This window comes from Notothenia rossii, assembly GCF_949606895.1.
Source record: "Notothenia rossii genome assembly, chromosome: 5".
Taxonomy (NCBI): Eukaryota; Metazoa; Chordata; class Actinopteri; order Perciformes; family Nototheniidae; genus Notothenia; species Notothenia rossii.
Genome location: NC_136903.1, coordinates 82,142,833 through 82,157,077, shown reverse-complemented (window position 1 = coordinate 82,157,077; position 14,245 = coordinate 82,142,833). Strand labels below are relative to the sequence as shown.

The following is a 14,245-nucleotide window of genomic DNA, read 5'->3' as shown; positions in this document are numbered from 1 at the left end:
GCAGTCGTCACGGATCGAGAACAACTTCACTCTTACCAAGGCTGTGGGTGATGTAGGCGTAAACGGGACACCAGGCAGGTGTATATCAACGGGATGCACTGGGCGAAGGAGATAGAAGACGGTGGGAAAGAGCGAGTGCAGAGCTCAGCCTCTGTGGAGGTCTTCACCTGGTGCTTCCATGTCTGTTTACCAGACTGCATTCTGGGACACGGACGTCACTGCGCCCGCACGTACGTTCGCACGCTGGTGACTTGAAGCTGCTTCCCCATCATCATAAAGTATTTTTGGTCTGCTATCTTCATGGAAAAACTATGGCATACGACTAGGCAGAGGTGGGGAAAGTACTCAGATCGTGTACTTAAGTAAAAGTATAAGTACCAGTGTGTAGGAACACTCTGTTACAAATCAATGTCCCTCAATCAAAACGTTACTCGAGTCAAAGTAAAACGTATTATTGGCATCAAAATATGCTTAAGAAAGTAAAAGTATAGTCATTATGCAGATTGTCCCATTTCATACATACGATTATAATTATTGATGCTTTAATCATAATTCTGTGTTATTGCATGCATGTTTTTATCTGCTATGCCACTTTTGCGTCTATGCCACTTTAGCTATAACCATGGGCCTCACTTTGTTAGAAAAAGTTTTATTTTATTTTTGTAATTCTCCAAATGTAATATTAGCATCGCAGAAGACAACAGATGTCCCTCCCCTGGGTGTTGAACCTCGAGCACCTGCATGAAAAAACAATGCATAAACCTCTAGACCACCAATGTGTTTTAGAACAAATTGAACACCCAACTAAAGCTGTTATTGTGATATGATTTTGCCAGGTATTGAAGACAGAACATGACAAGAGTTACAAATAAATAAATGCATAAATACAGGAATACATACAGGAATAAATACAAGAATACAAAAATACAAGAAGAAATAAAGGTGAGGAAAAAAATTAAATAAATACATGTAGTAAAAAAAAAACAATAAATAAACATAAGAAAAAATAAATGAATACAGGAATACATAAATAAAAATTTGGAAATAAATACAGGAATAAATTAACACTAAATAAATAAATGTATATATAAATAAATACAAGTTGATAAGAAAACAGAACACAAATATCTTGAATGTATTTTTACTAACATTAATATATTTATTAATCTCTGTGCGTGTGTTACGTCCCGTCCCTCTACCAAGCGGTAGTGGCCCGTGGGAAGACCCGCAACATAAAAACAACCAAGCCAAACACAGAATTTAGTTATCGACGGGCATTTATTTGTGGCAAAGCCGTAACTCACATGTATGCCTACCGGCAGAAAGGAACCAAGTCTGGAGGACAGCGTAAAACAAACAAAAAGGAAGAAGGGGGCCTGGGCCAGCCACACCATGAGCCGTAGGACCCATACTTCCCTCCTCTACCCAGAGGTCCAAACACAGCCTACTGGGAAAGAAACAAAGCCGCAAAAAACCTATACTAATATCCTCCAGAGTTCACACAATAAATACAGCAAAAATATATATATATTGACATGAGGTGAGAGGAAAGCCACGGTCGTAATCCCTCGGTTTCAGGACGGGAAAAAGAGAACTCTTCTCCTTCAGCTTCTCCTCTTTAAGTCATCCCCAGCTGAATGTCATCAGGACACCTGGGGAAGGCGGAGCCAGGGGCAGACCAGCAGAGAGACAGAGAAAAACACACCCAGCACGTAACAGCGTGTTTCACACAATGTTGTTCTGCTTGGTAGCTTTCTGTGGATACGACAACATTTATAACAAGTGTACATTTCGGACCAGTCCCCCTTTTATTTGGGAGCTTTGTGTCAAGTTGTGCACAGTGCAAGGAGAAACTCATACTCTTCTGTCTTCAATAAATATTTAAAAAGTTACAGACGGGAATTTCTAGCATATTCATGTTCTGTATAAACCTTAAAGCCCCATGAGACAAAAGTAACATTTGTGATATTGGGCTGATAAAATAAACTTTGATTTACTTTTATTGATGTATTTGGCGCAAGAAGTACACTTCACTTCAGAGCCCCTCAAGAGCCAGATATACATTTTTATTAGCAGGAGATTTGGCTACTATACCTAAAACTCAGTGTTACGGGTCCCAAAATCTTGGGTACCACAGCAACAATAAATTATATCTGTAGAAAACAGAAAAGTGCAGCAGCAAGAATTATACACAGGATCCGGTTGATCGTCTGGATTGCTTCTTATTCAAAATTCAAAGTACACATGGTTACATTCAAATAGCTGTACTTTACAAACATATCACATTTCTCCATTTAAGTTATCCGTCTGTCAGTCAATTACTGTATCTCAAGGAGAAATTCAACAATAAACAATATAAACACATAACGCTATCAACAGTGGCGGCCGGCCCATAGGGGCGCCGCCCCCCCTTCTTCCCACATGTTTGATTGTCATTCAAAATTTCATTTGCAAGTGTTTCGGCCACTCCCTTTTTCATTTTGCTTACTTAGATCCTACCGGCTAGTACAGGGGGTGAGGTCAGGTGGTGAGGTCCACCACCTGCCCACACCCCCTGTTACATTTGTAAGTGTTCCGGCCACTCCCACACCCCACTGGGCTGGGCTGCGCCGTTTTGATAGGCTACTTATGTTCTATCTATCAGATAGTTTCAGGTCGCGCGGCTGTGGAGAAGAACGTGTTGCCCACATTCTGTTACTGAGTTTAGGCTAGTTAGCTAGCAGGTTTAATGTTTTGGGTGCAGTCACTTTTGCCTCCACTTGCGGTTCAAATAAATGTTGAAAGAAAAAGTAAATCTGTTTACAGTTCTGTCTCATATGGGTGTTGAGAGATGCATCCATAGATTTAGTCCCTAATTTTGCTGTCAAAGTGCACCAGATTGATGCTTTTAACTTCAACATTTAAAAAATGTTATTGCATCAATGATCTGTTAAAATTCAAATCAATAAATATATGCTGTAACTATTGTTCTCCAGGCAACTCAAGGGCTCAGGTAATTTGATTACTATATGAATAATTGTCCAAAATAACATTAAATGCATAGGGTTTTTTGTTAAGTAACATACTTTCGTCGCCGGCCGGCCGATACATGCCGCGCATTAAGTGGGCCTGTCAACCAAATATAACATTATGGAGCTCACATAAATACACTGTCAGTGTTAATAAACAGAAAAACAAGGCGATGTGCCTGCAAGACTTCACTCAGGTGAACAAAACATATTATCCGTGCGTAGCAGCTAACCTGCCTGCGAGCCTTCGCTCAGGTCACCTTTACACACGGTGCGGCTGAAGCCCGCGAAAATGGCATCTATAGTTGCCGACAGTTTAGTATTTTTAAAATACCGTTACTATGTCAAACATGCTCAAAACTTTCTAACACACTCTCTTAAACATCTAACATTATATCTAATCTACACAAGTTAACATCATTTTCATCATGTACTGACCTGTAGAAAACAGAAAAGTGCAGCAGCAAGAATTATACACAGGATCCAGTTGATCGTCTGGACTGCTTCTGAGGAGGGGGCGGAAGTGTTCCCCCTAAAATAACCCAGATGTCACCGCTCACCTGCCAAAGGTTCCACCTTGGCGCTACTTACTCTTACTGTTTCTCAAACAGTACAGATAAACCATAAAGTGATATGAATGTCACCAAAATGTATACAGATAATGTTGGGCTTTTCAAAACAATAAATTCACTGTTTAGCAAAAATAAATAAAAGTAAATACACAAATAATTGTACCGCTTTTGGGGTGTACCACATCAGTAACAGGGGTGTAAGGGATGGGATTTATAACAGGTTTGAGATTTTAGATTTTGAAACTCTTCTCCACTATAGCAGTGAGATAACGCACACATTTAACAAGCAGCACAATACACAAGATAAATCAACATGATGACTGCACGGCTGGGATTGAACCCACCACCTCACTTGACTCAAAGACAACAGCTCTTCCTCTCAGCCAAAGGAGAATTATAAGGTGTAGTTCAGAAATGATGAAGTCATAGCCGGAATGTCCCAATCGAGATATCAATTTTGTTGTTTGAATGGAGGTTTTTTATGGGAAAAAAACCTGAAGTTTGATCAAGTTGAAAAGGTTTAATTCCATTGTTTCTAAATGACGTATTAAAGAAACCTGACTCCAGATGCCCTGTCTGGTGATATTTGGACGATTTTCCATTGAATTACAACAACATCGTATTTTTTGGTGAGGGATGCGTTGCCATGGCAACGGCATATGATGACATCCCCTAATTGACATAGAGCTGTTGAGGGCCAGACCATCAATGATAGTCCGAAGTCTAGTGCTGTTTAGACGATTTTCCATTGAATTACAACAACATCGTATTTTTTGGCGAGGGACGCGTTGCCATGGAAACGGCATATGGTGAGATGTCAGATTTCACGTAGAGCTGTTGAGGGCCGGACCATTAATGATAGTCGGAAGTGTGGTGCCGTCTGCACGATTTTCCATTGAGTTATGACAACACCAGGTTTATTGGCGAGGGACGCGTTGCCATGGAAACGACATATGAGGACATCCCATAATTGACATAGAGCTGTTGAGGGCCGGATCATTAGCCATCATCTGAAGTCTGGTGCCGTTTGGACGATTTTCCATTGAATTATAACAACATGGTATGTTTTGGAGAGGGATGCGTTGCCATGGAAACGGCATATGGTGAGAGCTCAGATTTCACGTAGAACCGTTGAGGCATAGAGAACCGCAGTGACGCGTCGAAAAACCCGGAAGTAAACTTCTTCCGGTTCCTTCATGAAAAACCAATGCAAATTCTCCATAGGATTTTGGAAAATAGCTCGAAATAAGGTCTGTGGTTGACACACATTTAAGAGAGGGATCACGTTTTGTTAAGCCGGATAATCTCCACATGTCAACCCTACTTTTATAATTTTTGAATCATAAATCTAGTCGCCAAAAGCGAAATGCTAACGTTATGCTATAAACGAACTACAAGCCAGTGCAGCAGCAGGGTCGCACGACTTCAACGTCACGCCAACTTAAGATCGTTTCAACTGACTTGCACTGAAACTGCCCTTTGAACACTTTAAATATATTAACATTTTAAACTGTATACCCCGGTTATCTAGGCCCATTTTGTTTTGTTTAATGTATACCACGTTTATCTAGGCCCTTTTTGTTTTGTTTTATGTATACATGTCACACTGTGGGAAACGATATTTCTGGATGTATAACACATGTAGAATTTTTGACAATAAAGCTGAATTTGACTTTCGCGTGCTTGCATAATTTAATAAAGCTTTTCATTTTAGCCACACTGAATTTAACTAGAAGTCATGGCTGTGTCAATTACCAATCTGATATCGTTTTACAAAGATGACAAGAAGAGTGTAGATAGAGGAGAGAACCACTACAAGTCAGGACACGTAACAGTGCAGCCTAGATGAAGGTGTGCTTACCGGTGTTGTCAGGGCTAGCATGAGGGACAAGGTTTATAGTGTCGGTGAGTAGTGATAGCAAGAGTACCGTTAACCTAGAGTTAATTTATTCACATTCATTCCCATCAACAAATCAATTGTATGTGTCACATGAAATCTTTATTAGGCAAGGCAACTTTATTTATATAGCACTTTTCAACACAAGGCAATTCAAAGTGCTTTACAAAAAATGAAAGACATTAAAAAAGGCATTTAAAATCAGTCATTAAAAAGAAAAGCTAATAAAAGAAACAATAAAAGAAAAATACATGGATAAAAGTTCCAGTGCAGTCTAAGATATGAATAGTTCAATTAAAAGCAGCGACAAAAAGAAAAGTCTTCAGCCTGGATTTAAAAGTAGTCAGAGTTGCAGCGGACCTGCAGGTTTCTGGGAGTTTGTTCCAGATATTTGGAGCATAATAACTGTACGCTGCTTTACCATGTTTAGTTCTGACTCTGGGGACAGAAAGCTGACCAGTCCCTGAAGACCTGAGAGATCTGGATGGTTCATCATTTAGCAGGAGGTCACAAATGCATTTTGGTCCTAAACCGTTCAGTGCTTTATAAACAGCAGCAGTATTTTTGAAATATATTCTTTGACACACAGGAAGCCAGTGTAAAGACTTCAGAACTGGAGTGATGTGATCCACTTTCTTAGTGTTGGTGAGGAACCAGAGTAAAGACTTCAGAACAGGAGTGATGTGATCCACTTCCTTAGTGTCAGAGAGGAACCAGAGTAAAGACTTCAGAGCAGGAGTGATGTGATCCACTTTCTTAGTGTTGGTAAGGACTCGAGCAGCGGTGTTCTGAATCAGCTGCAGCTTTCTAATAGATTTTTTAGTGAGACCTGTGAAGACACCGTTGCAGTAGTCCAGTCTACTGAAGATAAAAGCATGGACAACTTTTTCCAAATCCTGCTGTGACATTTGTCTTTTAATCCTAGATATGTTCTTTAGGTGATAGTAAGCTGATTTAGTAACTGTTTTAATGTACCTGTTGAAACCAATAACTAATTTAACCCGCTGACAAGAGAGCCCACCTCCGAAGATCGTGACTGGCTGAGGGACAGACTCGGGGCAGGTTTTCAGGAATTTCTTGGCTTCTCTCCCCCGAGCCAGAAGAGGAACACTACAGCTTGGAAACAGTTACTGTTCCTGAAATTATCAAATCTGTTGGGCATCAGGGACCTGAGGCAATTGTGGCAAGCATGGCATTGTCTGAAGAGCAACAGAGGGCGATTCAGGTGGCTACCACTGGTCAGCGAACCAACCCAAACTGGCATTTGTTCAGGAAAGGAAGGTTGACTGCCAGCAACTTTGGAGCTGTCCTGAGGTCAAAGCGTGTGACTGCTTCCTTTATTGCCAGGGTGCTAGGGCAACAACAGGCCCTTGATGGTGTTTTGTCTGTACAGTGGGGGACTATGAATGAATGTGAGGGTGTCAGGGCATTCACCACTGCAACCCAGATGCAGGTCCATGAGTCAGAATTGTTGGGGGCATCTCCAGATGGTCTGGTAGGGTCTTTCGCTGTGCTGGAGGTAAAGTGTCCCTACGGAGCCAGGGAAATGACAATTAGTGAAGCATTGCAAATCAAGGGCTTCTGTGTCAGTAAGGAAGGAGAAACATTCAGCCTGCGTGAGGAACATCCTTACTGGCACCAAGTGCAAGGTCAGCTTCACCTCACTGCAAGGAAGAAGAAATAAAAAAAATTGTGAATTGTTTTTAATTTATATTTACTCGCCTTTGCAATGTTGTGGTTGTTAGAGTGTTAGGTTTCCTGTCAGCTCGTCTGTTGGGAAGATATAAAATATTAGTTTCATGGAAGTCACACCGTCACATATACTGTAAGAGCATTAAGACATACAGTACATAGGCTAAAACAAAACATCTAAAGATATAACCTTGCACTTTGATAAGTCTCGTGAACATTTTCACTATTTTGACATTTTTATAGATCAAAATTGAACTAAAGAAATAAATGGTAGATTAATCCATATTGAAAATAGGTGTCAGCTGCTACACTAATTATAATAGTTATATTTCTTAATTAATTAAGATAAGATATTACTGTATTGATCCCAATTTGGGAAATGTTTGTGTTGCAGCAGCATAACAAGAAAAACAAAATATAAGTTATTATATACAAAAGTGTGTGAGGGATGGAATATTAAATTGAATATAAATGTACATGTGATTTTACGTCCAAGAGAAGCTATGGAGCAGAGAGTTCTCTGCCAGCCAGAGGTGATTTGTTATTAGTTCAATATGTCAAACTGATTTCCCTGACTACAATCTTTAGTTACATGGTGAAACGTTATGCTGCTTGTACTAATTAGACTTATCATATAAGCCACGCAGGTTTTAATAGGATGTATTCATTATCTGTCCTTATGTTGCGGTCTTTTCAGCAGCGTCATCTCTAAAACGGCGATACAGTCACTACCCATCATTTACATTTTACCGTGACATGGACAAAAATGTAACGTCAGCTTACCTCATGACACGAATCCAGACTCTCCTTTGGAAAACATTGGCCGGGAAACGATAGAACAAGCACGTTTCATGCGAAGACCTGTGGCTGCAACCCGGAGCAAAGCAACAAACCATTACGTAGCTAACTAGTAGCGCTAGCGTTAGCTAACGAAACGAACTGCCGAGAAAAAATTGGAAAACACTGGTAATTAATTATTCTATAATTTGTAAAACTACGGTGTTAAAAATGACAATTTCAAAAATACAGATTCTAATAGTCAGATATAGATATACAGATACTGATAGGCAGGTACTTGCTTTCAAGCAGAACACAGGGGAAAACAAACTTAGCGGGAGTGTTTACGTGTTCGGCGTAATGACGTACAACGGCCTCGACAATTTCTGTAGTCCTATTCAGCCAGTCGGTAACAACCATCGTTTTTCAGACACGTAAACTCTTCAAAAATCCCCAGTGGGGTCACCGCTGATGTATTTAATGTCGTAGAACAAAACGTGACTTATCTCTTAAATTTGTGTCAACCACAGACCTTATTTCGAGCTATTTTCCAAAACCCTATGGAAAAAATGCATTGCTTTTTGAGGAAGGAACCGGAAGTGCTAAAAATGCTAACTTACTTCCGGGTTTTACGATGCGTCACTGCGGTTCTCTATTGACCAGTGATATAAAAGTGAAGATTGGGGGACGATGGGACCGTGTCCATTGGAGTTACAGCTACACCGTGTTTTATGGCGAAGGATCTGTTGCCATGGTAACGCCAAATTAAGTAACCTCAGATTTCACCTAGAGCTGTTCAGGGCTGCAGTGTTAACCATCATGTGAAGTTTGGTGGTGTTCTGAGAATGTCAGTTGGCGTTATGACATTATCGTGTTTCATGGCGAGGGACCGCCTAGCATCGAGCGAATGCGAACTTTGGCGCCAAATCACGGCTACGCCGTGCGAAAGAAAAAAGTTTCCCTGATAACTTTTAATTGCCCATGTCTCGAGAAGCTACCCGACGAGTTGTACGGATAAAGTCCCTAGGAGAAGATAGATTTCGTACGGAGGATGGCCGAAAATGGCAGACTTCCTGTACTTTATTTTATACCCCTCCAAGAGGCTTTTTGGTTCGTCTCCGTACCCTAGATATACGTAGCGAGTTTCGTTCGTTTACGTGAAAGTTAAAGTAGGGGGAGTTTACGTTAAAAATGGAAGTGGGCGTGGCCTACGTACATATTTCAAGTTGCCACGCTGCGCGTGCAAAATTTTGTGAGATTTCACATATGTTGCGGGCGTCAAAAGTGAGCGCGAAATGTTAATAAATGTTTATGTTAATAAAAAAATAAAGTAATTGTGGGGGAAACTTCTGTGTAGCAATGCAGTGGGAGTCACCGACTCATGAAGGAGACACGGGAAGAGCAGGAGCTTTATGTCAAACACTGATGGTTTATTATAGGAGCTTCGGCCGGAGAATTCACATCACAAGTCACAGCAGCCAGAGGTTCTGACTTCACAGTAGAGTTGCCACGTCAATTCTGAAGAACTATACCCCAGACCCATGTATTTAGCTTGTTCAGAGAGAATAATAATGCTGCATAACAAGATAGAATCATAACAGCTCTATCAGCTGACGCCAACAGGCAGGAACAGGGAGACAGAACACTGAGAGCACAGCAGCCAAGGTTACAGGTGCGTGTGCTCAGTCAGGACAGTTTGAACTGATAAACTGGGTCAAAGTTATGGACCTTGGAAAATATTTCCCCAACAAAATAATAATGTTTCAAAATCCTTATGCAAAAGCCTTTATTCCTTAAACCAGTGGTTTTCAAACTGTGGTGTGTCGCGGAGGCACTGCGGGGGGGGGGGGGCGCGGGAAGAAATTGTAAACAAACACTGCTCGGAAAAGATCTCATTGGTCAGAGAGCTGTGGGCATACTGCTGCCTTTTCCAATATCCGACTTGTGTGAGACGTGCTTTTCTGCTGTTGCTGCCATCAAAACGAAATACAGATCAAAGCTGAACATTGAGAATGAACTGATCGTGGCGGTCTCAAAACTTAAGACATTTGAATTAAAAAAATCTACTACTCAGGGAAGAAGGACTAGTTTGAATTAGGCCAAATTAATTCACAATCTATTACAAGCACTTTTGTTCATGTGTAATCCATAATACAATATAAAATTATAGTTGGATCTTTGTATCTTCTTATTATTAGCAGAGAAAATGTAATGTTTTTACAACAATAATTAATCCCAATATAGATGGGAACCGGGTTTAGCGGGGCTCGACTGAAAAAGTTTGAGAACCACTGCCTTAAATAGATGTTATAGGGTAAAACCACCAGGGGAAGTGCAGGAGATGTGTGAAGTGATTATTCTTTCTTGGACCATGCTTCAGACTGAGGTTAGGACCGCCTCATTATCATACGGACACAGAAATACATAAATAAATAAATGTAAATTAACGTAAATGTAGAAATATATTAAAGATTTATAATAATGTGTGTTCTGTTTTATTCTCAACTTTTATGTTTATTTATACATTCATTTATTTTTTCCATATTTATTTATGCATTTATTATTTTATTCCGGTATTTATTTCAACATTTATTTATTTCTAAATGTATTTATTCGTATATATTTATTTATTGCCGTATTTATTTATTCATGTTTTATTCATACATTTATTTATTTATAGGCTACTTATGTCATGTTCCGTCCTCCATAGTTATCAGTCTTAGATTAATTCACATTTTAAGTTAAATGCTTATTATAAAACTGGGTGAAGTATAGCATTGCTTCAAGCTTTCACTTTATACATATTCAATTTGTGTTCTTCCTAAAGTCTGTATTTGTGACAGTCTAACAATCTTTTTGTTTGTTTTTTGACAAAAGGTTTCCATTTGACTCTCCACAGTGTAAGCCTACATGTTGTGTCACTGGAAATGACAATGTTATTAAACTCATGGCCTTTCATTCAGCTCTATTTAGACTATATCCCTGTTTTAAATGAGCACACATTATAGTATTAAGCTCATTTAATTATTTTACGTAGTAGTAAAACCCTTTTCTAAATCAAATAAAGCTTTATCAAAAAAACGTTGAGTCCTTTTCTGTAACCAATCACTGCCGACCATTTAATCGGAGGCGGGTCGAGCTGCTTTGTTCACTTCCGGCTCTTCAATAAAGTTTATTTAGTTACATACAAACATGGGAGCTGTAACGGACGGTAAGTAATGGTTTTATTAACTAATTTAAGCTCTCTGGAAAAAAAACACAATTAAAATGTGTACCGAAGCTCTTAAAGTGTCGACATATATCCAGCCAAATTACAAAACGGTCCAATGTTACAAAAGATAGAGGCTTGTTCTCGAAACAGCTAATACACAGAAGGCATGCTAGCTAGTTAACAGTTAGCTTAGGTGCTTTTAAAAGTGACTGCTTTATCTGGAATGTTGTTTGAATCCTGTTTTTGCCCTTATTTAGATGAAGTTATTCGGAAACGTCTTCTTATTGACGGGGACGGGGCTGGAGATGACCGCCGAATCAACGTGCTCCTAAAGAGCTTCACTAAATGGTGCAACTCGCCTGGGACCCCGGAGGAAGGGTGAGTGAGCGCTACTGGGAGATATACAATAACCGGTGGTGTCATGTAAACATCTACTCTCGTACACCAGTTCTTATTTACAATTTTGAGCATTTCAGTTTGTTGCTACCTTGTACTTCTACCCCGATACAATTCAGAGGTAAAAACTGTGGTTTTACTACACTACATTTGTTTAATACCTTTGGGTATTTGTAGATTTGGATTATCTGAAATATAAACAACACAATAATAAGACTTTAGTTACTCCTGGAGTAACTTTCACAAACTAACCTGTATTGTACAAAGTAATTAAAACTAGCTACACATTTACTAGCTTGGATAACACTTTAATGCATCAATAATTGTAATCAAAACATATAATAGGTTATTCCAAAATGGGCCAATTTGCACAATGAGTTGTTTTACTTTTTGTACTTTAACTATATTTTGATGTCAAAACGTTTGGGTAATATTTTGAATGCAGGACTTGTAACAGAGTATTCCTACACTGAGGTAGTCCTACTTTTACTTAAGTACAAGATCCGAGTTCTTCTTCCACCTCTGATAATAACATTTTTTTATAAATAAAAGTGTGGTGGACAACTTGTTTGAGTATTAAACCGTTATGCTGTACTGTTCAGGTTCACGCAGTATCAGAGGGTGATGGCCACCCTGGGCCAGTGTGAGTTCTCCATGGGGAAGACGTTAATGGTTTATGACATGAATCTTCGAGAAATGGAGAATTATGAGAAAATCTACACTAACATAGGTAAGAAATTGTGATTTTGTATGTCTGTGTTTTTTTTCTTTTTTATACCAGAACTACTCATGTTCCTGCATTTCAAAAATACAATGTGGTAACTAGCAGATCGTGGTAACTAGCAGATCTAGGTCACTACAAAACAAAGTATTTTTTGTGTTTTTGAAGTGTTTACACAATAACCTTATCTCTCACCACCCTGTTGTCTTTGCAGAACAAAACATCACATCTGCACACGAGAAGATAGCAGAATGCAAAAAGGAAATACAGAGAGCAAAGAGGGTACGGAAAAATCGCCAAGGTAAGAGCATTTCAGTGATCAAGATGGAATTATGGTAATTATTTATATGATAAATGTACTGCTTTTGTTATTTATAAACACTGAGGAAGAGTCTAAGCAGTATTTGAGGTGTCACACTATGTTGAAGTACAACCAATATATCCAACAGCTTGACATAGTGCTGCAGAACAATAGTTATTTAAAATGGCAAAGAAGTTATTGCCAATAGATTAGTCATGTATTAAGGAAAATATACATTTTCTGCTTCCAGCTGCACCAATTAAATGACTTTCTCCTTTTCTTTATTATTCAAAACTGAAGTTCTTTGGGTTTGCAAAAATGTGAGTCAAACTAGAAAAGCTATCAAAAACACACTGATTAACTAAAATGTTGTCAGTTTAATCAAAACCAAACATCCAAGCTTTTTCACAGGAAAAAGAGCATTTCCTTGAGAAGCAAAGTAAAGTTGTCATACACACAGATTATTACATTTCATTTATTATACAACTGCAATTATAATCCAATCAACTGTTGCTCAAGGAGCGTTTTCAAAAAAGATAAACCCTAGGGATGGTTTGTTTAATTTGAACTTCATAGAGAATGCATTTTTTAAATGGAAACGGGCTTTTATAAAAAGTAATCTCTCACTGATTTTAAAATAATTGGTGGCAATATAGGTTTTTCAAATAACATAAATATTTCTGTGTGGTTGAGCTAGGTTTTTGTATAGCCGCTTGTCTCACATTTTCACTTCATTTCTTCCAGAGTACGATGCTTTGGCTAAGGTTATCCAGCAACATCCAGACCGACATGAAACACTTAAGTGAGTCATTTGTTTCATCCAGATATTGAGTCAAAGACGTTTGGGCTTTCATGATACTCACATTATTGTTGGTTTGATCACAGGCAGTTAGAAGCGCTTGACAAAGAACTCCAGCAGCTGTCTCAAATCAAGGAGAACGTAGATGCTAAGGTAAAGCTAAATACATTTATCACCTTGTATTCCCACATCCAATGTCTTCGACCATGAGTCATTTTATTATTGGCTCTCACTTTGTCACATACAGTTGGAGTTAAGGAAGAAGCAGTTCCATGTGCTGCTCAGCACCATACAGGAACTACAGCAGACACTTGAGAGTGAGTACACAAGGACATTGGAGATGCAGAACTTGGCATGTGTGCCTTTTTTCCTTAATAGCTGTTGATCAATCTCATCTGTAGAGTTTAGGAAAAAACGTTGCCTCTCTAATAACTTTAATCTTTTTAGATGACGAGAAATCAGACAATGACGACAACAACCAGGAGAGCCCTGCTCAAACTGGAGAATGAACCTGTGACGATCCCGGCAGAAATAATTGAAGTGAACCGCTTTTAAATGATTTTTTTATTATTTGTCATGGAATACTTTTTTGTATGTATTTTTGAATAAAGCTTATGTTCACGCATTTTACCAACATTTTGTATTTTGCATACGTATGGAAATGCACACGATAAGTTATTGATGAAGAGGAAAAACCTAAATTCATGTTTATCAGAAGAAGAACAACAAATCTATATCAGGACTGACTCAGCTTTGTATTTGCATCACTGATGCACAGTGCACACCTCTAAAGAGTATGGAAGAACTTTTTTTTTCTTTGTTAAACTGGAATTGCAATCACCATTTCATCTAAAACCACAAGGGGGAGCTA

General features: G+C 38.9%; 2 protein-coding genes across 3 annotated transcripts in view; one reads left to right on the top strand and one right to left on the bottom strand.

Annotated features, from left to right (window-relative positions):
- The window catches only part of atxn7 (ataxin 7), a 33,199-nt gene extending 29,693 nt beyond the window's left edge, over positions 1-3,506 (bottom strand). The window contains exon 1 of one of the 2 annotated variants that reach the window (XM_079682210.1): positions 3,447-3,506. The gene's annotated coding sequence lies outside the window, so the exon portion shown is untranslated. Of the gene's footprint in view, positions 1-36; positions 887-3,446 lie in introns of those variants that run through there. The other variant, XM_079682209.1, reaches the window with a different exon arrangement.
- A 7,550-nt stretch (positions 3,507-11,056) lies between these two features.
- On the top strand, positions 11,057-14,010 carry thoc7 (THO complex 7). The gene is made up of 8 exons (XM_079685405.1): positions 11,057-11,157; positions 11,415-11,535; positions 12,156-12,283; positions 12,489-12,575; positions 13,320-13,377; positions 13,461-13,527; positions 13,622-13,691; positions 13,822-14,010. Exons 1-8 carry the CDS (start codon positions 11,139-11,141, stop codon positions 13,881-13,883), a joined length of 612 nt encoding a protein of 203 aa, XP_079541531.1. The 5' UTR covers positions 11,057-11,138; the 3' UTR covers positions 13,884-14,010.
- Positions 14,011-14,245: the final 235 nt, after the last annotated feature.